Here is a 22680-nt window from a genome sequence, read left to right on the forward strand (position 1 = left end):
TAAAGCCATCCAAGCTGGTGGCCATTACTGCATCTTGTGGGAGCAAATTCCATAGTTTAACTATGCGCTGAGTAAAGAAGTACTTCCTTTTGTCTGTCCTGAATCTTCCAACATTCAGCTTCTTTGAATGTCCACGAGTTCTAGTATTATGAGAGAGGGAGAAGAACTTTTCTCTATCCACTTTCTCAATGCCATGCATAATTTTATACACTTCTATCATGTCTCCTCTGACCCGCCTTTTCTCTAAACTAAAAAGCCCCAAATGCTGCAACCTTTCCTCATAAGGGAGTCCCTCCATCCCCTTGATCATTCCGGTTGCCCTCCTCTGAACCTTTTCCAACTCTATAATATCCTTTCTGAGATATGCACCAAATGCACCTGGTAAACTTCCCCATGAATTATTTATCTGGTTCTGATAGAAAGCTTTGAGCGAGCCTGCTCTCCTTCATCTGGGTCCGCTGGATCAAGATGCACTAATGAAACTGCTTGTCGTTTTGCAAAGTCAGTCCCTGAAGATAAGAACTTTTAGCGGCCCCTGTTGAGTACAGAGTTAAGTGTGGTCCCTTCATCCCATTCATTTCAATAGAATTGGAAGCATTTAATTTTGCCTTGAATATGGGCTAGGGTTTAGGGAAGAGCTAATATGGGGTTACCACTCAAAGAGGCAGCCCTACAGGTTGCATTCTTTCTCTCCCCCTCCCCAAATGTGCAGTATAGCCATGGCTTTTTGTGACAGTGCTCACTGGTATGGATACCAGGACCTGGGTTTTGCTTTTTTTGGCTGCTTAGGCCAGACTTTTGTGGTGGCTCCCATGGTACTTTTATCAAGATATGAGTACCAGCACCTCATTCATTCATTCATTTACCAGAAAAGCACTGAGTATAGCTTACCTCATTTCTGGATCTCATTATGCTGTACTCCTGTGGCACATAATTAGCTGCCTTTCAGGGGCAGGGGAACAAACAGAGTAATGATGTCAGAACACTGAGTCACTTCTAGACTGTTGCTATTTTGCAGGTGGGAAAAAAGCATACCAATAAATTCACATTATGCAAGTCACAGGCAAAAACAACAACTTCCAAATGTGTGTGTTGCAGTAAGGAACATGACAGGAAAATGTACTGGAAAGTGTGGGGTAATAATTGCTTGATGTGATCTGCATAACCTCCCCACAAGGAGTCATGTGAGAATACATACTTGGCATGTGTTCTGGTCCCAGGTTCAAATCTCAACATCTCTAGGTAGGACTGGGAGAGATTCCTGCCTGAAGCCTCAGAGAGGCTGTCCCAGTTAGTCTAGGCAAAACTGACCTAGATAGACCAGTGGTCTGACGCAGTATAAGGCAGATTTGTTAAGCATACACTACAAGAGAGGCACCCTGGGGAAGAGCCATAGCTCAATGATAGGGCACATGCTTTGCATGGAGAAGGCCCCAGGTCCCGAGCACCTCCAGGTGTGGCTAGGAGAGACTCCTGCCTGCAACTCTGGGGAGCTGCTGCCAGTCAGTGTGGGCAATACTGAGCTAGACGGATCGATGGTCTGACTCTGCATACAGCAGCTCCATATGTTCCTAAACAAACCAGAATGAATGCTCAATAAACAGGTCATCTGGAAGCAGCCCTGGGTAAGTTGGAAGTGGTCCTGGATAAGTTCAGAGGGCAACATTTTCAGCAGCAGCACCATGGTTCTTGTAGCTTGTAGTTTTGTCCTTAATGAACTACTTTTCATTTTGCATGCAGGATCTCAATAGTCCTTACAACCACCCTATAAAGTAGGTATCATTATCTCCATGCTGCAGTAGGGAGTGCTAAATCTAAAATGAGCCTTACCTATGGATGATCAGTGCTTTGGTGGCATTTGAACTGAATATTCCTAACTGTAGCAATCTCACTTCACCAAGGGTTACTTTGTCAAAAGCCCCACACAAAGGAATGGGTTTTCCAAATGTGCGGGAGAGAGAGTCTGTTTCCAAGTGCAAATTTGTGTGACTATATATTCCAGGCTTCTGATTGCATCTTATTCCAAATGGCTGATAACAAAGTTTGTTGCTATGAGGATTCCATATTTCTGTGAAATACGGGTGGTCCTAGGGACCAGTGAAACAGCTTTCTTATTTTTTCCTTTGATTTATTTGTTTTTTCCAAATGTGCCTAATTAAAAGATCCAGAATCCACAGCCTGGCAAATATATGATGTTACTGGTTGTTGGTACAACTCTCCCTCCCTTTGTTACTATGTTGAGATCAAGCAGCTGTAAACAGCGCTTAGTACCAATTCTGCATGCATTAGAAGATGTCCATCACCCACTGGCAGTTCACATCTACTTGGCATGCTGTTTCAGACTTGCCTGTTTCTGCTTCGTCAGGCGACATGCCACAGTTGCATGTGGTTACGAAAAGGAAGAAAATATGACAACCCACAACTGCTGACACTCACCTTATATAAATCATTGCCACTGGCGAAAAGCTTACTTAGTGCCTAATTTTACAAGCATTATGTTTGAAGTGACAATCATCCAGTCCACACACACAAAATGGATTTCCCTTTATGTCAGGAGAAAAACAAATTAACTTCAATCACTAAGGTGTTGAACACTGCCTCAGACGGATGATGTCACTACATCTATTTGCTGCTTTTGCAAACTTAGTTTTGCTTCTCCTTAGAAAAGAGCCGTACAGGGCATTGAAACTACACACCCCAAAAAAGTTAGAGGGGAGGGTTAGAAGAAGCTAAGAAGAGCCCTGCTGAATCAGACTAAAGGCCTATCTAAACCAGCTTCCTGTTTCCCAGAGTGGCCAATCAGATGATGGTTAATGGGATTTCTTACCCACTCTTCACCAAAAGGTCCCAGGGTATTTATTATTATTATTATTATTATTATTATTATTATTATTATTATTATTATTATTATTATTATTATTATTATATCCCGCCCTTCTTCTCAGGAGGAGCCCAGGGCGGCAAACAAAAACACTGAAAACAACTTAAAAACATTTTAAAAACAAAACATCTTTAAATAATAAATAATAATAATAATAAATTTTAATTTATGTGTCGCCTATCTGGCCGATGGCCACTCTGGGCGACGTACATGTAAACAATTAAAACACAATGCGATAAAATACATTAATACAATATATAAACAATACAGCAGCAACAACAATACTAGTGCAGGGTAAGAGGCATTTCAGTCATAGAAGTTAACCCTCCCCGGAAATCCCAAAGGCCTGTTGAAAGAGCCAGGTCTTTAAGGCTTTACGAAATACATTTAGGGAAGAGGCATGCTGGAGATCTTGTGGGAGGGAGTTCCAGAGGGTGGGGGCCGCCACTGAGAATGCCCTCTCTCTAGTTCCCGCCAATCTAGCTGTTTTTGTCGGCGGGAAAAACATCTTTGAATGAATTAATGAATAGCTAAGCCCCAAGGGTAAAAATGCTCTGTTCTCAGAGGAGCACCTGCACGCTACTACATGAAATATTTATCTAGGTTTGGTTCCTAATTGGACAGAACAATAACCTAGAGCAGTGACTCATGCAGATATACAACAAACACCTTTGAGAGCAGGTAATCTTGCTGCACCTCTGCATCAGAAGTATCCAGTGTTAGCCAATAAAGAGATGCAGCAGAATAAATTAACCTTTCACAGTTGAGGCTGATATGTTGCAGCAATATAAAATGTTACAGCTCCTATTGCCACCCTGAGATCCTACTGGGAGGAACGGCAGGATATAAATCTAATAAATAAATATATTAAAATACACTATTAAATTAAGCTAACACAGATGGACAATGAAATTGGATCCTGCCAGCCCTTATGGTTGTAAAGATTTTACAAAGTTGGAAAGATAAACACCCACCATCCACAACTCAGTGGTCTGAAAATCTCATTGCACTTTCTGTAGTTGAATGTGTATCTTATCATTGTCAATCTTGTTTAAATATCTATTTGGACATATGGAGTGTTTATATTAATTGGCTACCCCCAAAGAATCCTGGGCACTGCAGTTTGTGAAGTGCTGAGAGTTTAGGAGAACCCTGTTCCCCTCGCAGAGCTACAATTCCCACAGTTCCCTGGGAAGAGGGATTGAATGTTTTAAATGTATAGTGCAGATAGGGCCACAGTCTCTGCCTGACCTCTCCCACCACCCCAGTCCGGAATACTTATCTCTTTTGTTAAGCTTTCCTCCCTCAGGGTGGTAAAGGCTTCCAGCTGCTAGCCATAGCAGAATGTGGAGCTTCCTCATTATATGGCTGCTGTTCCTCCTCTCACAGTTCATCTTAGTCCTGATCTGCTGATAAGTGTGCTCCCATCCCTGTCCTGTCACCTCACCAGCCAATTTCTGGCCTGGCTGTGTTTGTACTTGTCCATGATGAGGCTAGACAGAGCCGAAGACAAATCACCTTCTCAATAGTTCCTTACACCTTCCCTCCCTGCACACTGTGGTCCTGATGAAAATCAAGGCCCCTTCCCACAATGGATTAAAAAAACCAAACCTATGTGTAATTGCTAGTTGTGCAATTCCTATCTGTTTTGGCTCTTAATTCACACATTCAGCTGCCGCTCAAATTGGATGTGGCCAAGTGTGTGAAGCAGGTCTTTATGCCCATGTAAAATTTCTGCCTTTCAAAAACATACATCCAAAATTTCTTCCTCTGTACAAAACTTTTTAATTGTGTTATTGGGCACCAGAGAAGCACAAACTGGAATCAAACTGCACATCTTATTAGTTTACCCCCAAGTGCTAATTTTAAAACAGGCCAATATTGAGCGGGCAATCTTCTTCCACCACTTTCTAACAGTTTGTTTACATGCAGAGGTTAACAGGCTTTCTTTGGTGCTGACTTATTGCCCTGGTGTTTCCAAATACAATTATGTTGCATTGTTCCATTATTAAAGAAAAGATATGTGCTGGTTACTGGCTTCTTGTTTCCGCAAGAGTGTGGATTACCGACACACACACACACACACAAGAACAAGAACTTACTTGAACAATTTCATGATATAAATTCATACATACATGGTGAACACCAAATTACTTGCGAAACGTGGGGTGGGGGGTAATTATCAAACCTCTCAACATATTTTTTTTTAAATGCTTAAAAATAGCCATGTCTAGAGGAGGTGGCAAATTAGATCAGAGCACACAGGAAGGTGATGTTTCATGTCTCCCCTGTACCTTTTCCCCTGATTGAGACCCACACACCCCAAAAGGCAGGTATGGTTTTTTTGTTTGTTTTGTTTGCCCTCCCCACCTCCCACTCCCGTGTGCCTAATAACAGGCTGGGAATGAGGCAAGATGATTCTGACTGAGACAGCACAGGAGAAAATTATTAAACACAGGGATTGGTATCAAACTACCATGTCCCATCAGCAAGAATTACCACTAGTGCAACAGAACTTTCATACATATACCGACACATGCCCCATGCCCTCCCCAAATCTGCTTTGGAGGGTTGGGGGAACCCCAGAACAGCTTGAGGGGGGCATGTGGAGAGAGGAGGGGGCATTGCATTAGCAGTAAACTTTGTGCTACTGGGACCCTGATTCAGTGTTACATTAGATACAACCCAAGCCCTCCGCTGTAAGGCTGCTTTTAAGCATCAAAAGCCTCCCATGTAATTTGGCCCCCGAAAGCCCTGATATTTTGTAGCGAGTCTGTCCCTAGTTTATTTACTGATTTATTATAGGTACTTGTATACTGCCTTTCAATCATTCATGCAAAAAGAATACAACAAACATAAATAAAATTAGCTAACAATTGCAAATTTAAAAAAGCAACATGAAACAGTCCACAGGATTAAATTTGCATCTAAAAAGCTTGGAAAATGAAAAGTTCTCTGCCAGGCATTGAAAGGACCATAAGGTGGGCACTGTCATGAACCTGTAATGGTCATGAGTTATTAAAAATCTAATAGCAATACTTTGGCTCCAGTAAGGGACTCTGGGAGACGGTTACAGTCAGAAAAGACAAGCCTTTGCCAATTTGCAAATTTGAGTTTCACTTCCCAGCTGAAGATGGTTAGAGAAGCCTTAACAAGCTGCACCTGTTTATCTTTGCTGATTAGCAAGTGCCTGGTACCCAAGGTCATCCTTGGCCTGTACAGTTGGAAAACACAGTTGGGAGGGGGGCCTGAAGGCGCGAAAATGTGAGAAACACCGAGAAGAAAGTTACATCAGCCAATTCCTGATTGGTCAATTAATTTTGGACCGTTAGGATCCTTTTCCCTTAAGTATAGGGCTAGAGACCCATAGCCTTTGTTCTCTGTTCTCTGCCTATGCGGACTGGCACCAGAGTTCCAAACCTTTCTGCCTTATGGTTCCAGGGGTTGCTTATGGGAAGGCAACCTATGTCTGGTTCCATTGCTTTATGTTGAACATCCATCTCTCTTAGGAGAGGTGCCACGCAACCAACTACCTCGTGTGTAAGTAGTTAGGTGAGTTAGTTTGTTATTTTCTTGTTGTGTGTATGAATTCTCTTGTAAGAACCTAAACCCCTGTTGGATGAATGGTCTTAAAGGATTACTTGCTGCTATATGTTATGTGCACTTATATATCTTAATAAAGCTACTTCTATTTAACCTGGTGTGTTCAATTGAGAGAAGGGGTGGTTCTGGATTCAGTACCTTGACCAATCTCAGTCACTAACTACCAAAGAGGGTTAAGAAGTTAAAGGCTTGGATTTTAAGTGTTAAACCAGAGGTACCTGGCAAGGAGTGTAACTGTGACTCTTGCCTTTTAGGACCTTGGTTTTATATATCTTCTGGGCTCAGAGATCCCCTGGCTCTGAGTGGACCAGTATACAGGGGTGGTGGCAGCCTACCTTCTACCTTGCAGGGTTGTTGTGAGCGTACACAGCCTTGGCAAGGGTGAAGTAATAGCTTTATGGTTCCAGTCTCATTTCCCTAAGGGTGGGGGTCTGAGTCTGATGCATGAACCCAGTACCTTGAGGGTCTGGGGGTCATGACAGGCACTAGGAAACCTCTCTGGGGAGACCCTTCCATAAATGCTACATCACCACCAAGCTACCTGCCTCACCTCAGATACACGCACAGTTCCAACATGATGCTAAGCTAAACCATTGGCTAAATGCAAACAAGCAGAGACGATTGCAGCTGCTTTGCTCCTCCTTCAGTCCAGCGCCCCACTGAGCAGAAGGGCCCCCAAATGCAGCAGATCTGGCTTCTAACATTTTGATATGAGTGAAGTAATAACAATTACAATCTAAAGAGAACCTTGTTAAGACTATCAAGTCCAGAACCTAAAATTATCTATCTGCATCACTCTCTCCTCTAGAAAGGTGACCTTGGGCCATTCCCTACCTCTCAGACTACTCATCACAGGGCTGTTAGGGCAGGGGAGGGGAATGAGAGGCCCTTGGTGGAAGGACAGCATACTATACTAATCTCTCACTTATTTCAGCTTCAGCCCACAGAATGGTTTGAAGGCACATGATGCAGTCCATTGCCTTCCAGATGTCTGCTACTGAATAACATTAACAAAGTACATGGCATTCTGCTGTTCCTCCCTAATGGCTTCTTGGTTTTTGAAAATCAGAACTGAATGAATTCGAATAATCTGAACTAGTTTCTGTTGTAGAGGTGAGATGGAACCTGATGCAATGGTGCACAGGTGAGCTTGAATCTAAGACCATAAGGAATGCCCTGCTTGGTCACACCAAAGGTCCAGCATCTTGCTTCTGATAGCGACCAACCAGATATCTCCAGGAAATCCACAAGTACTGTAGGACAAGAGGGAAATGGTCCTATTGCACTTCAGGAATTGATAGCCAATGGCTTCCTGGGTCTGAATATGAAAGCTCCCTATCATCGTCATGGGTAATAACCATTGATAGGCCAATCCTCCATGAATTTATTTAATCTAAGTTCCTACTACCACTAAAATGCATTTGCAGTTTTCAGGCAAAAATGACTTCAGTTCAGGGAAACATCCTTAACTTGTTCTCCGACTGGAGATAACTGGTGCTCTAGTGCCATCTTCTGGACTGTCAAAAATAGCAGTTGTTTCATTAGCCACAAAGGCACACATGATAATCTAAGATTCTCAGCAATTAACAGAGGTTTTTATTTGTGCAGGCGGGCCCCGCTTATATGGCAGGTTCCGTTCCGGACTGCCACCGAAAAGCCGAAACCACCGAAAAGTGGAACCCATTGAAAATAATGGTGCGCACTGCGTGAAAATGACACAAAAATGGCACGCGATGAAAAAGAACACCGTAAAAGCGGAACAAACGCCTTAAAGTGGGGACTTTCTGGAACTGAAAGCCGCTGCATTAGCGCAACGCCGTAATGCGGGGCCCGCCTGTATGCAGTTAAATGTCTAGCATACATATAAAAAAAGCCTCTTAACTGCTAGTACACATTATTCAACAACACAAAAGCAAACTGCTGTATCCCCAAATTCATTTTCCTTAAGACTGCAAGGGCCTTGCCTTTAAATTTTTGTACAGCAGATGATAAATCAGTCACAGTATAAGTAGCAAGTAATGAACAGATTTTAGGCTTTAAAACTTACCTGACAGAGAACCAGAAGAACTATGGATTGAAGTCAGAGACATTATCAGGGAAGAATGCAAAAAGACAATACCTCTAGTTAAAAAGAGAGAAAGAACTCAACGGGTGACTGAAGAAACTCTTAAAATGGTTAGAGAGAGAGAGAGAAAGCAAAAGTAAAAGGAGATACAAACATGGCAAGAACCCTAAATGCATAATACAATGACTAGTATGTGGGGACAAAGAACTATTATAATAGTTATTGTATAGAAATAGAAGAAGACAACAAAAAGGGAAGAACAAGGGCCCTATTCCAAAAGATTAGAGACATTAAAAGGAAATTTAAACCAAGAGTAGGGATACTGAATAATCAACAGGGAAACACACTGACCGACTGAGATGAAATAAAAGGAAGATGGAAGCAATACAATGAAGAACTATAGAAAAGAGATGCAAGAATGACAGATTCATTAGCGGAGGAAACATATGATGAAGAACCAGAAAGTTTAGAATGTGAGGTAAAAGCTGCTGTTAAAATGCTTGGAAGAAACAAATCACCAGGAACAGATGGCATACCAATAGAGTGGCTACAAGTTACTGAGACTGAATCTGTCCAAATTTTGACAAAAATTTGTCAACAAATATGGAAAACTACATAATAGCCCACAGACTAGATGCAGGGATCCCAGGGAATGCAGTAATTATCGAACTATTGCCTTAATATCTCATGCAAGTAAAGTAATGCTCAAGATTCTACAACAAAGGCTCTTACCATATATAGAGCGAGAAATGCCAGATGTCCAAGCTGGATTTAGAAAAGGAAGAGGCACCAGAGATCATATCGCAAACATACGTTGGATAATGGAGCGGACCAAGGAATTTCAGAAGAAAATCACCCTGTGCTTTACAGATTACAGCAAAGCCTTTGATTGTGTAGATCATGAAAAACTATGGAATGCTTTAAAAGAAATGGGGGTGCCACAGCATATGATTGTCCAGATGTGCAACCTATACTCTGGACAAAAGGCTACTGTAAGGACAGAATATGGAGATACCGATTGGTCCCCAATCGGAAAGGGTGTGAGACAGGGGTGTATTTTGTCACCCTATTTGTTTAACCTATATGCAGATCATACAAAAAGTGGGATTGGACCAAGATGAAGGTGTGAAAACTGGAGGGAGAAATATCAATAATTTAAGATATGCAGACAATACCATACTCCTAGCAGAAACTGGTGATGATTTGAAACAAATGCTGTTGAAAGTTAAAGAGGAAATCACAAAAGCAGGCCTACAGCTAACTGTCAAGAAGACTAAAGTAATGACAACAGAAGATTTAAGTAACTTTAAAGCTAACAACGAGGACATTGAACTGGTCAAGGATTATCAATATCTTGGCACAATCATTAACCCAAATGGAGATAATAGTCAAGAAATCAGAAGAAGGCTAGGACTGGGGAGGGCAGCTATGAGAGAACTAGAAAAGGTCCTCAAATGTAAAGATGTATCACTGAACACTAAAGTCAGGATCATTCAGACCATGGTATTCCCGGTCTCTATGTATGGATGTGAAAGTTGGACAGTGAAAAAAGTGGGTAAGAGAAAAATCAACTCATTTGAAATGTGGTGTTGGACAAGAGCTTTGCAGATACTATGGACCACAAAAAAGAGAAATAATTGGGTGATGTAACAAATTAAACCAGAACTATCATTAGAAGCTAAAATGATGAAACTGAGGTTATCATACTTTGGACACACCAGGAGAAGACATGATTCACTAGAAAAGACAATAATGCTGGGAAAAACAGAAGGAAGTAGAAAAAGAGGAAGACCAAACAAGAGATGGATTGATTCCATAAAGGAAGCCACAGACCTGACCTTACAAGATCTGAACAGGGTGGTTTATGCTATTGGAGGTCACTGATTCACAGGGTTGCCATAAATTGTAATTGACTTGAAGGCACATAAGAAAAACTGAACCAGAACTATCTGAGCCTATGTTTTGATAACACTAATGTTAGGTGCTACTATGCAATTACACATCATACAAAGGAGATGCAGCAACAATTATTAACATAAAATGCAGGCATACCCCGCTTAACATCACTTCACTTAACGTCTCCTCGCTATAACGTACATGCTCCATACACCACCATACCCTGCTTAACGTACATGTGGTTCGCAATTACAGACACTTAATGGCATGACGCCGCTGCCATCTAGTGGTGATTGCAGTACAGTACATGCATAGATAATTGCTTCACTTTAAGTACATTTTCACTTTACATACACGCTCCGGTCCCATTGCGTATGTTAAAGTGGGATATGCCTGTATGGTACTTTGGAGTGTGGGTTCTAACATCAATATTTCACCAATCAGCTAAACAGTTCTCTGGTGGCAGCTGGATATTCAAAGCACTTCATTGTCTCAGTCCTCACAATCAATGTAGAAGGTCAGTGTTATAAGCCCCATAATGTAAATGAGAGGCTGAGGGTGGTTTACTCTAAGTTCACTTAATGAGTTCACATCCATTCCAGCTGGCTGCCTCCTAAGTCACAGTTCTGTCCATTTGCCTCTATATGACAATCTCCATTACCATTACATTGATGGTGCTTAAAAACAATGACTGCCAGAAGAAGAAGACTTATCAGAAGGAATTCACACCATCCCATTTTTATACCATGGAGAGACACTTTAAGCACAAGACACAATAGGTTTGTTTGACTTTTATTATTTCAATAAGCCTTTAAGCACCTAATCTTAATAATGCACCAACAGAATGTGGATGTATTCACTTAACATATATAAATAATTATGTTAGCAAAATAGGAACTCTCTCCTTAAATACATGAAACAAGCAAGTGAATGTAATTTTTTTTAAAAAAAAACCACACCAGACAAACAGGTTGGGCTTCTCAAAACATTATTGTAAGAGAAGAATAATGAGTCCAAAAAAAAAATGATTTCTACAATATTTAATTATCATCTGCCTCGAGGTTTATATTGTTGCCAAATTTTGCATACAGCTGGACTTTAAGGTCTGATAATACTCTCTGGATGGATTCCACTCGTGACTCCAAAGCGCCAATTTCTTCCTGCAAGCTTTTCTGAGAAAACAGAAAAGGTAAACATAGCAACCACAGATAAATCAATTTTTTAAAAACTCTGTTTCTCAGAAGAAAACATTTGTTTTTTTGACTGGTCCAACTATTATAAATGGCAAGCCACTGTAAACACTTTTTGAAAACACTTTAATCAGGCTTAGGGGTCTAGAACAAAAATAACAAAATCAGAGAGACAAGCTTCCTACTCTGTCAGGGTTTAGACTAGCCCTCTTTAGAACCCAGCAGTAGGAAAGTCTCGGCAGAGTTCCCTGGAAACCAGGATTAGGTTGGATACAATGGGAAAATGTGGTTTAACAAACTCCAGGAGTCTTGCATTAAGGCATGAGAGAGGATGGAAGAACACTGGTAATTAACCTAATAAACCATGGTTTATTAAGACAAGATTGTTTTGTCTGAACTCAGCCTAAATGAAACTTGATGGGCTTGATGACAATCAGTTTCAGCCAGTTTTGGCCACTATTCTGGTTAGAACCCTTTTCTTAAACAAACAAACAAACAAACAAACAAAAAACATAACCAAATGGTTGGTTTCAGAGTTAAGTATGTGAAATGTGGCTAGCAGAAGCTGACTTCCCAATCCTCTCCTCCCTTTAGGGGGAATCCCCCTTCCCCCATAACCCCTTTCATGATAGCCCACTACACTGAGCCCACTGCATTCCATGGAGCATTTCCAGGGGGCAGGGAGGAGGCAGTGGCAGGGGAGGCAATAAAGGGTGTGGAGAATTCAGCTTCCACCAGCATCATTACATATTCTTTACTCTAGATCCAACAATTAAAATTGGAGGACTATACTCTTACATATGAGACAGAGAATGAGAGCAATAACCCACTGAAAGGTATACATATTATTAGGTACTGAGGTCCAGTTCCACTAAGCTGTTCCAAAGCCCAAAGACCTAGTTTTCACTAAGGTAATAAACCTGTGTATGAGCATTCAAACTGCAAGAGGGGGCTCCCTTGACTGAATATGAAAATATTACCTCCACACAGAAAATTAGATGTAAGGCATAGGATTCTAACATTATTATTATTACTATTATTTTTATTTATCTTAGACAACTTAATTTTCTATGTGGAAGCTATCTGATGAATTGAGGAGCATTTCACCACGGAAGACTTCACATAGGAAGCTGCCTTATCTTGAGTCTGACCGTGAGTCCAGCTCGCTCAGTACTGTCTACACTGACTAACAGAAGCTCTTCAGGGTTTCAGGCGTAAGTCTCTCCCCAGTCCTACCTAGAGATGCTGGAGACTGAACCTGGGACCTTCTGCATAGAAAAAAAACTGAAACAGTTGGATCCAGAGTGAAGTATGTGTAAAGGGGCTAGCAGAAGCTGACTTCCCAAGCCTTCCTGTTATCCATACCAGGTGATGACAGCAGGCCTGGCTTGCTATAAGACCACTCCCTGTTGCTAAGTTAGTGGGGCAGTATAGGAGCAGCTGCCCTATTATTAAGGACGTTGTTCCTGTTCTATGCAGAAAACCTAACAAGCAGGAATGTTTATTATACATTAGCATAGCAAAAAGAAAGGGAGAGAACAAATTCTTATCAGTTTTTCATCTGCTGGGCTGAACCACCCTATACTTTTTTGCTGCATCATTAAGGAGACACAGAAGAACCACAAAAGAATAAAGCGCCAACCTTTGCTTCCTCCAGCATCTCTTCTGTTTCTTCTTGGGGATGGCTAATGAAGACATCTCCAATCTGGTAAGGTATCAGTAGTGAATCGTCATCAAGCATCATGAGGTCATCACATGCATCTTGCAAGTTCTGAAGCTGTTTCTGTGATAAAAAAATCAGTCACTCTCCCATCTGATTTAACTAACTAGTTGTTAAGGGCAGCAGGATGTACTGTATATTGGAACAAAACTACTGTAACTTCACACACATGGTTTTGGGTTCTAAATTGGCTGTAGCTATCTTGAAAAGAGCTCTTTGGGTCAGAGTTCAATGAAAGCATCAACTCCATGAGCCATAGAAGTGAAAAGGGCAAATTCAGTGCTAGGAGCTACTGGGAAAGGGATTGAGAATACAATGTGGAGGTATCATGATGCCTTTATATCAACGTATATAGCTGCTGTAGCTGTGCACAGGAACATTACTGTATACAGTTATGGTCAATCCATTTTAAAAAGGGTATCATTGCACTAGGAAAGGCACAGAAGGCCACAGCAAAAATAAGTCAAAAGGGTTCAGCACATTTTCCTGCAAGGAAAGACTAAGAGTTTGGGCCTTTTTAGCATCCTAAATCAGGTTTTCTAGTTACAACCTACTCTTCCTTATCTGGATGCCAATTCTGAGCTGCATCAAAATTTACCCAACACAGCTGATGAAAAGGACACATGTGCTAACATTACCCTGGCGGTACGGGAATCACTGCAGCTTGGTCCTTCCTACTCTGTCAGTGGAATGTGAGAAGCCCACACTGTGGCTCCTCCCCACACCATTGTCAGTACTCCTGAGTTACTGCAGGCTTAGGGAAAACCCACAATGTAGACTCTTCCCATGTGATTTAGAGCTTGTCCCAGAACCTCAACGGTCCAGAAAAAAGTGGCAGTGCCACATCACTCCCACTTGGCAGAAGAACCTAAGTACCCAGCCTCACTGAGCACTGACAGCATGAACCTAAGCATGCTTTCTCAGAAGCATTAATATAGAATCACAGAATAGTAGATTTGGACAGGACCTATAAGGCCATCAAGTCCAACCCCCCGCTCAATGCAGGAATCCAAGTTAAAATTAAACAGGGGTTTCTCAAAACATTCAAATGGGGAAAACGAAGGCTAATTTTAGCATGCCTGAATTGCTGTGTGCATAAATATATGTGCTTCCTAGTGAAAGTCACCCAGAAAATATTAATTACAACATTTGATTTTAGATTTGACTAGCATCCATTTTCAGTTGCCTAGTCTGATTTGTACTGCATTTATTCATTCAGCTAACAATGCTATGAAAACAATGCATTTCTAAAGAAATGGAAAAATATAATAGGAGAACATTTTCCACCTCACATCACTGGAAGTTCCTCCCAGTTAAATGGAACTTACACACAAGTAAAGTGTGCATAGGATTGCAGACAATGAAGAGAATCCTGCCCAGAGGCTTTATAGGGTACCTTTTTATCCTCTATTTCTTCTTTCAGTTCTGTAATTCTGCTGGTGTTTCTTGCAAACTTGTTGATTTTCTGTTGATCTTCAAAAGTTACATTGACATCTTCTACCGCCTGGAAAGGACCAACAGAAACAACAAGAGCTCAACACACATACTGCACAAGACAGTAATATGCTTTTCCCACCAAATTAGGGAACATAGCATGCTCACCATTGAAGCTTTAGACTAATTAGTCAGCATATCCACATTTCACTTGTTATTTTCCAAAATATTTCAAACCAGCCAGCTACTATAAACTCATTAGGGACAAGGCCATGAATGAAAGAGAAGCACAACATTACCAAGGGGCTTGGGGCAGTAGCATAGACAGCAGTAACCTAGGAAACACCTGAAATCACACAGGAACCAAAGGAGGTGTAGTGGTGTCAGTGTGGTGTAGTGGTCAGAGTGCTGGGCTAGTACCTGAGAGACCTGGGTTCAAATCCACACTTCTGTGAAGTTCACTGGGTGACTTTCACCCAGTCACTGTTTATATACTCTTGTAACCCCTGGTCTAGAACTGTTGCATTGGTTGCTAGTTTGTTTCCAGGAACAAGTTAAGGAGCTCACACTAGTGTTTAAAGCCCTGAATGACTTAAGCCCCAAATATCTGAGAGGCTGCCTCCTTCCCTACAGAGCATCTTGGGTGTCAAGATCAGCAGAGAAAGCCTTCTTGGTAGTTCCACCATCCTCAGAAGTTTGAGGGACAGTGGCCCAGGAGACGACATTCTCTGTGGAATCTCCTAGGTTATGGAATTCCCTTCCCACAGAAGTGTGTCTGGCACCTTAGCTGTACAGTTTTCAGCAAATGCTAAAGACACACCCCTTTACCCAGCTCTTTGGCAAATGAGATGTATGTTTTCAGGACCCACACTACCCCTGTGACTGTAATTTGTTTTAATTGTTTTTAATACTGAAGTTTAAACTGCTGTAACCCGCCCTGAGACCTTCTGGTGAAGGATGGGTAATAAATATAATAATTCTCAGCCAAACCTACCTCACAGGGTTGTTGTGTGTGAGAGAGAACCATGTATACTGTCTTGAGCTCCTTGGACAATTGGTGGGAGATAAATGTAGGGTTGGATCCAGAATAAATTAGTTGAACTTAGGTCTTATTGAAATCAATGTGAAAAGTTAGTCTTGACTAGGTCCCTTTGATTCCAATGGAATTTACTAACTTAATCTGGATCCAATCCGTAGTAAATAAAATAAATAAAAAGTCAATGTTTATAATGGGGGTGCATGTTTTTCTCCCACAGAATCTTTGAATAAATAGGTGTCCACTATATTCAATCAGTTCAATGCTGTCACTTGTGGAATCAGCAAAATGGATTTTATCACATTACGTGTATTAACTGGCTTACCAATGCCAGAATGTCTGTGTTATCAAGCATTGTTCATTGGTCACACTTAATAAGGTAATTATTACCTTATACTTCTCTGCATTTCATTTTCTTCTGACCTCATTGACCTCATGTACCTGCATTCCAGGGTAACATTTCATGTTTCTTATGAAGTAGACTATACTTCACAAGAGCTGGTAACATAATAAATTTGCTAGTCTTTAAGGTGCTACATGACTGTCGTTCTGCAAAAAAGACCAATACTCCAGTGTACTCTGGAAATCCTTTCATGTTTGCAAACCATGCACCAACCCTTCAGGAATTTCAGGCATTCAAACTTTTTTTTTTAGGGCAAACACCAGGTTGCTTACGCACTCCTACTTGGGAGTAATTCCTGTTACATTTAACAAGACTTGCTTCCCAGGAAAAATGCACAGGATCAGGCTGCAAATCTCACAATGGGAACTGGTTCTATTTAGAATCATACACCTGGAAAGGTCTATAAGGACATCGAATCCAACCCCCTGCTCAATGCAGGAATCCAACTTAAAGCATAATCTACTTACTGTAGATTTAGCTAAAACATACACAGCACATACAACAACACTGACTATCTTCATAGGTACACGGGTGGATCATGAGGGGAACGGAGAGAGCAGTGCCTTACTGGCAAAGAGAGTGCTTCGCTCATCAGAACAAGGTTGGCATGACGTGGCAGCAAGGTCACGGAAGCTCCTGAACAACATCCCCACAGGTGCCTACACTCGTGCAGGCCACAACCAACCCAGAGCTCCCACACCCTCACTCCATCTCCATCCCGACAAGCTGCTGCCACTGGGAAGATACCACTACCTGTGCCAGAAGAAAAACTGCAGGATGATGGCTCATTAGAATAAAATTAAAAAATGATCTATGGGGTAATATCTTCATTAGGACCAACAGAGCTACTCAGAAAGGTGTGCATTAAATTAATTGCATTTATACCTCATATTTCCTCAAAGGAGCAGTAGATTGCATACGTGGGTTCTTTCTCTCCCCCCCCCAACTTTTCTGTTCACATCAAGTCTAGTGTGTCTGTGCATGAGAGAGATGTCATTCCTATACAGTGCCTTAGGGCCCCTTATTAAGAACCAAGAGGTGGGACAGAAACACTTTTTTTTACACACAAATAAATGAATCTCCCCAAAAGGCAAAACTGGCAATGTGATACAGTCACTGTTTTACCGGGGCCGTAAAAGGGAATATATATATCAACAAGGGCACTTCACCACTACACAACCACCACCCCTCTCCCCAAAATCACTAAGGCAGCCTTCGCCAACCTACCTAGGTCTGATGGGAGTCGTAGCCCAAAACATCTGGAGGTCACCAGGTTGCCAAAGGCTGTACTGCATACAGCAACAAGGAATTTGAGACTGAATTATATGAATTCATACTCAGGGCAGACCCACTGAAAACAATGAACTGTGCCAAGACTAACTGAAATCCATTGATTCCAGTGGATCGACTCCTGAGTATGACTTGGCCAGATTACAACTCTTACTGCATTACTCTCCAACCCGCCTTTCCTGGGAGGGTGGTGGTGGCTCAAGGCCGTGTAGCCGGACACCGGGGACGGAGTGGGGGGAGCTGCCAAAAGGTCTCCCCTCCAGGCCCCGACCCTGCTTAGCTTCAGCGAGGCTAGAGCGTCACGTGCCTTCAGGCCAATGTTGATACGGGGGGGGGGGGTAAGAGACAGGCTCCCCGACAACCCCGCCTCGTCTGGTTTCCCCCAACTACAATTAACAGGGAAACCAATATGGGGCCCAGAGGAAGAAGGAGAGAACCTTCATAACTATAGCAATAACCATAGCCGCCACTCCCGGCCTCATTCCCGTCCCGGCCTCGCTTCAGCCAGGCCACTCACCGCTTTCTTCATAGTGGCCGCCATCTTCGGGACTGAACTATTCCCTTTCCTCGACGGGGAGGATTTTCCACTCGCCTTGCCCACCCCCCAGCAGCTCCTCTCTTCTCCTCTTCGACCTCTTGAGAATCAAATAATAATACATAAAGCGGTTCCGTGTTTTGTTTCCGGGGGGGGAGGGAAATTCCACATGGCCGACTACGCCGCCACTAGCCCCCTTCGTCACCCCCGGCAGAGGACGTTGGTATGGTCCAGGTTAAACGAGCGAAACAACTCAGCGGAACGCCGTCGGCCGACGGAAATACAGTACAGGAAGCGCCCTGTCAAGTACACGTGCTGCGGTGGGTTGCAATGCGTAGCAGCGACCGGCAGGTGGCGGAGCGGACCAGGATATGAATTCGGTTTTAGCACAGGAATGGAGAGTGCGTGGAATGACCGTTGGCCATGCTCTCTGGGGCTGATGGGGATTGTCGTCTTATACTGTCTGGAGGGCCGCAGTTTTCCTGCCCGTTTTGCCAGCTGAGGTGACAAGGATGAAACAACCTCACTGGAATATACCTGCGTAGTTGATAATACGAATTGCAATAATAATGCTAATTTCAGTGGGACTAACTTCTAAGTAAGTGTAATCCTCTGCTCGCTTCTCTGAGAATGAGCCCAACTGAAAATAGTGGGACTTGCACAGCATGGTTTCAGAGTCCTATAATACTTACCCAGTGTCTACTTCACAGCGCTCAGTTCTCTACGTGCATTAGAAAGGCTGTCCAGTCTGGTTTAAAGATGAAAAATCCCTAAGAAGGAAAAGCAGGAACGGCCTTGGAGTTGCCCATCCACAGTAGGAACACCTGGATAGCCCACTGAGCAGGCAAAGAGCCCGCCTGGTGACAGTCTTCCCCACTTTGGGCAAGTGTGTTGTCTTTCTATGAAAATCACAGCAAGTATTTCTAAATTGGCATCAACTGACATAAATTAGCATATGCCCATTTTATGCAAATTTGTGCCCTCCCTTTTCTTCTGCTTTGGTGACCCGTGTCCTCTGTTTTCGGGATACGCAAGTGGCCATCCGATACTCAGCTGAGAGTAATTGAACTCACTGAACTCAGTAGAAGTGTCTTACTCAGTATAATAGCATATGAATTGGTTTTAGATGGTGATGAGTGGTCCCCCAACCCTGCAACCTCGGTAAGGGTTTTGTTCTTGTTATGTGTCTTCAAGTTGATTACGACTTATGGCGACCCTATGAATCATTGACCTCCAAGAGCATCTGTCATGAACCGCCCTGTTCAGATCTTGTAAATTCAGGTCTGTGGCTTCCTTTATGGAATCAATCCATCTCTTGTTTGGCCTTCCTCTTTTTCTACTCCCTTCTGTTTTTCCCAGCATTATTGTCTTTTCTAGTGAATCATGTCTTCTCATGATGGGTCCAAATATGATAATCTCCATTTCATCATTTTAGCTTCTAGTGAGAGTTCTGGTTTAATTTGTTCATCACCCAATTATTTGTCTTTTTCGCAGTCAATGGTATGCACAAAGCTCTCCAACACACATTTCAAATGAGTTTATTTTTCTATTATCTGCTTTTTTCACTGTGCAACTTTCACATCCATACCTAGAGATTGGAAATACAATGGTCTGAATGATCCTGACTTTAGTGTTCAGTGATACATCTTTGCATTTGAGGACCTTTTCTAGTTCTCTCATAGCTGCCCTCCCCAGTACTAGCCTTCTTCTGTTTTCTTGACTGTTGTCTCCATTTTGGTTAATGACTGTGCCAAGGTATTGATAATCAATGTTCAATGTTCTTATTGTCAACTTTAAAGTTACATAAATCTTCTGTTGTCGTTACTTTAGTCTTCTTGACGTTCAGCTGTAGTCCTGCTTTTGTGCTTTCCTCTTTAACTTTCAACAGCATTCGTTTCAAATCATCACTGGTTTCTTCTAGTAGTATGGTATCATCTGCATATCTTAAATTATTGATATTTCTCCCTCCAATTTTCATACATCCGTCATCTTGGTCTAATCCCGTTTTCCGTATGATGCGTTCTGCGTACAAATTAAACAAATAGGGTGATAAAATACACCCCTGTCTCGCACCCTTTCTGATTGGGAACCAATCGGTATCTCCATATTCTGTCCTTACAGTAGCCTCTTGTCCAGAGTATAGGTTGCACATAAGGACAATCAGATGCTGTGGCACCCCCATTTCTTTTAAAGCATTCCATAGTTTTTCATGATCTACACAGTCAAAGGCTTTGCTGTAATCTATAAAGCACAGGGTGATTTTCTTCTGAAATTCCTTGGTCCGCTCCATTATCCAACGTATGTTTGCGATATGATCTCTGGTGCCTCTTCCCTTTCTAAATCCAGCTTGGACATCTGCCATTTCTCGCTCCATACATGGTAAGAGCCTTTTTTGTAGAATCTTGAGCATTACATTACTTTACTTGCATGAGATATTAAGGCAATAGTTCGATAATTACTGCATTCTCTGGGATCCCCTTTCTTTGGAATTGGGATATATATGGAATGCTTCCAGTCTGTGAGCCATTGTTTTGTTTTCCATATTTCTTTGTCAAAATTTGGACAGATTCAGTCTCAGTAGCTTGTAGCAATTCTATTGGTATGCCATCTGTTCCTGGTGATTTGTTTCTTCCAAGTATTTTAAGAGCAGCTTTTACCTCACATTCTAAAATTTCTGGTTCTTCATCATATGGTTCCTCTGTGAATGAATCTGTCATCCTTGCACCTCTTTTATAGAGTTCTTCTGTGTATTGCTTCCATCTTCCTTTTATTTAATCTTGGTCAGTCAGTGTGTTCCCCTGTTGATTATTCAACATCCCTAGTCATGGTTTAAATTTCCCTTTCATTTCCCTAATCTTTGGGAATAGGGCTCTTGTTCTTCCCTTTTTGTCGTCCTCTTCCATTTCCATACAATAACTATTGTAATAGTTCTCTTTGTCCCTATGTACTAGTCGCTGTATTGTTGCATTTAGGGTTCTGACCGTGTTTCTATTGCCTTTTGCTTTTGCTTTCCTTCTCTCTTTAACCATTTTAAGAGTTTCTTTAGTCATCCATTGAGGTCTTCTCTCTTTTTAACTAGAGGTATTGTCTTTTTGCATTCTTCCCTGATAATGTCTCTGACTTCACTGCATAGTTCTTCTGGTTCTCTGTCAACTAGGTTTAAAGCCTCAAACCTGTTCCTTATTTGATCTTTATGTTCTTCTGGGATGTTATTTAAATTGTATTTTGGCATTATGATTGCTTTGTTGGTCTTCTTTAGCTTTACTCTGATTTTCGATACAACCAGTTCATGATCTGTACCGCAGTCTGCTCCTGGTCTTGTTTTTGTGAAAAGTATGGAAATTCTCCATCTTCTGTTACCAATTATATAATCAATTTGATTGCTATATTGACCATCTGGTGATGCCCACTTGTACAGTCGTCTTTTTGGTTGTTCAAAAAATGTGTTTGCAAGAAACAAATTATTGGCTTCACAGAATTCACTAAGTCTTTCTCCTGCTTCATTTCTGTCTCCTAAGCCCCATTTCCCCACAATTTCTAGTTCTTCTCTGCTCCCTACTTTGGCATTCCAATCCCCCTGGATTATCAGCACATCTTGTTTTGGTGTGTGATCAATTTCCTCCTGTACTTCTGTGTAAAATTTCTCCAATTCTTCTTCTGTGTTTGCCATTGGAGCGTAGACTTGGATGCTGGTAATGTTAATAGGTTTCCCATTTATTGTCATTGATATAACTCGCTCAGACCTTGCGTTGTAGCTCCTAATTGCTTTTGCTACATCACTTCTCACTATTAAAGCAACCCTGTTTCTTCTTGATTTCTCATTTCCTGCATAAAATATTTTGTAGTTGCCTGACTGAAAATGTCCCATTCCCGTCCATTTTAATTCACTCATGCCAAGTATTGTAATGTTGATATGTTCCATTTCTTGTTTGACAATTTCTAACTTTCTCCGGTTCATGCTTCTCACATTCCATGTTCCTATTGTGTGCGTCGTACAACTCTGGACTCTTTCGCATCTGTGCGCATCAGCCTCTGGGCTTCCTTTCGGCTGCGTCATTAGTCACAGCACTACACGTACTTGTCCTTTATTCTTCCCCAGTAGCTCAGTGAGTGTCGGAAGGCAGAGCTGGGGTCCCAATCCCGGGGAGCTGGATCCCGGAGAGTTGGGAGAAGAGTATTCGGATGGATGGCAGAGGGAAGGGGGAGGAACTTCCCCCCTTTGGAGCGAAGACGAAACAGAGGAACTGCCAGTGATAAGGTCGCTTAGCAACGGGGAGCCTGAGCCCTCCCTGGACATTCTCACGCCTCCCCCTCTTTCAGGCTCAGAGCAAGAGGGGAAAGAGGGAGGGCTGCTCACAGCCGAAAAGCGGGGAGGCAGTTTACCATCAGCCCCTCCCCTATCCCCCATCCTGGAATTGGAAACTTCAGAAGAGGAGGGGGTGATGCTTCCCCCCTCACCGCGCACACGCAGACAGCTGAAAAGACAGGAGAGAAGGGGGGGAAGGCGGGCAGTACCTGAGGGGCAGTTAAGGAGGAGCGAAAGATTGCGCGCCCATTTGGCCCCTTCTTAAAGAACAGGCGGGAAGAAGTCCCTTGCTCTGTCAACTTTCTCCCAATGCCGCAGGAC

General features: G+C 42.3%; 1 protein-coding gene across 4 annotated transcripts in view; it reads right to left on the bottom strand.

Annotated features, from left to right (window-relative positions):
- Positions 1–11221: 11221 nt before the first annotated feature.
- Positions 11222–22680, bottom strand: part of PFDN4 (prefoldin subunit 4) — a 38330-nt gene continuing 26871 nt past the window's right edge. For 2 of the 4 annotated variants that reach the window (XM_061630277.1, XM_061630278.1), the window contains exons 2-4: positions 14752–14859; positions 13278–13418; positions 11222–11617 (exon numbers count right to left, since the gene is read on the bottom strand). In XM_061630277.1, coding sequence (XP_061486261.1) covers positions 11486–11617; positions 13278–13418; positions 14752–14859 — 381 coding nt within the window. In that variant the 3' untranslated portion in view covers positions 11222–11485. Of the gene's footprint in view, positions 11618–13277; positions 13419–14751; positions 14860–17955; positions 18336–22680 lie in introns of those variants that run through there. The other 2 variants (XM_061630281.1, XM_061630280.1) reach the window with 2 other exon arrangements.

This window comes from Rhineura floridana, chromosome 6 (assembly GCF_030035675.1).
Source record: "Rhineura floridana isolate rRhiFlo1 chromosome 6, rRhiFlo1.hap2, whole genome shotgun sequence".
Taxonomy (NCBI): Eukaryota; Metazoa; Chordata; class Lepidosauria; order Squamata; family Rhineuridae; genus Rhineura; species Rhineura floridana.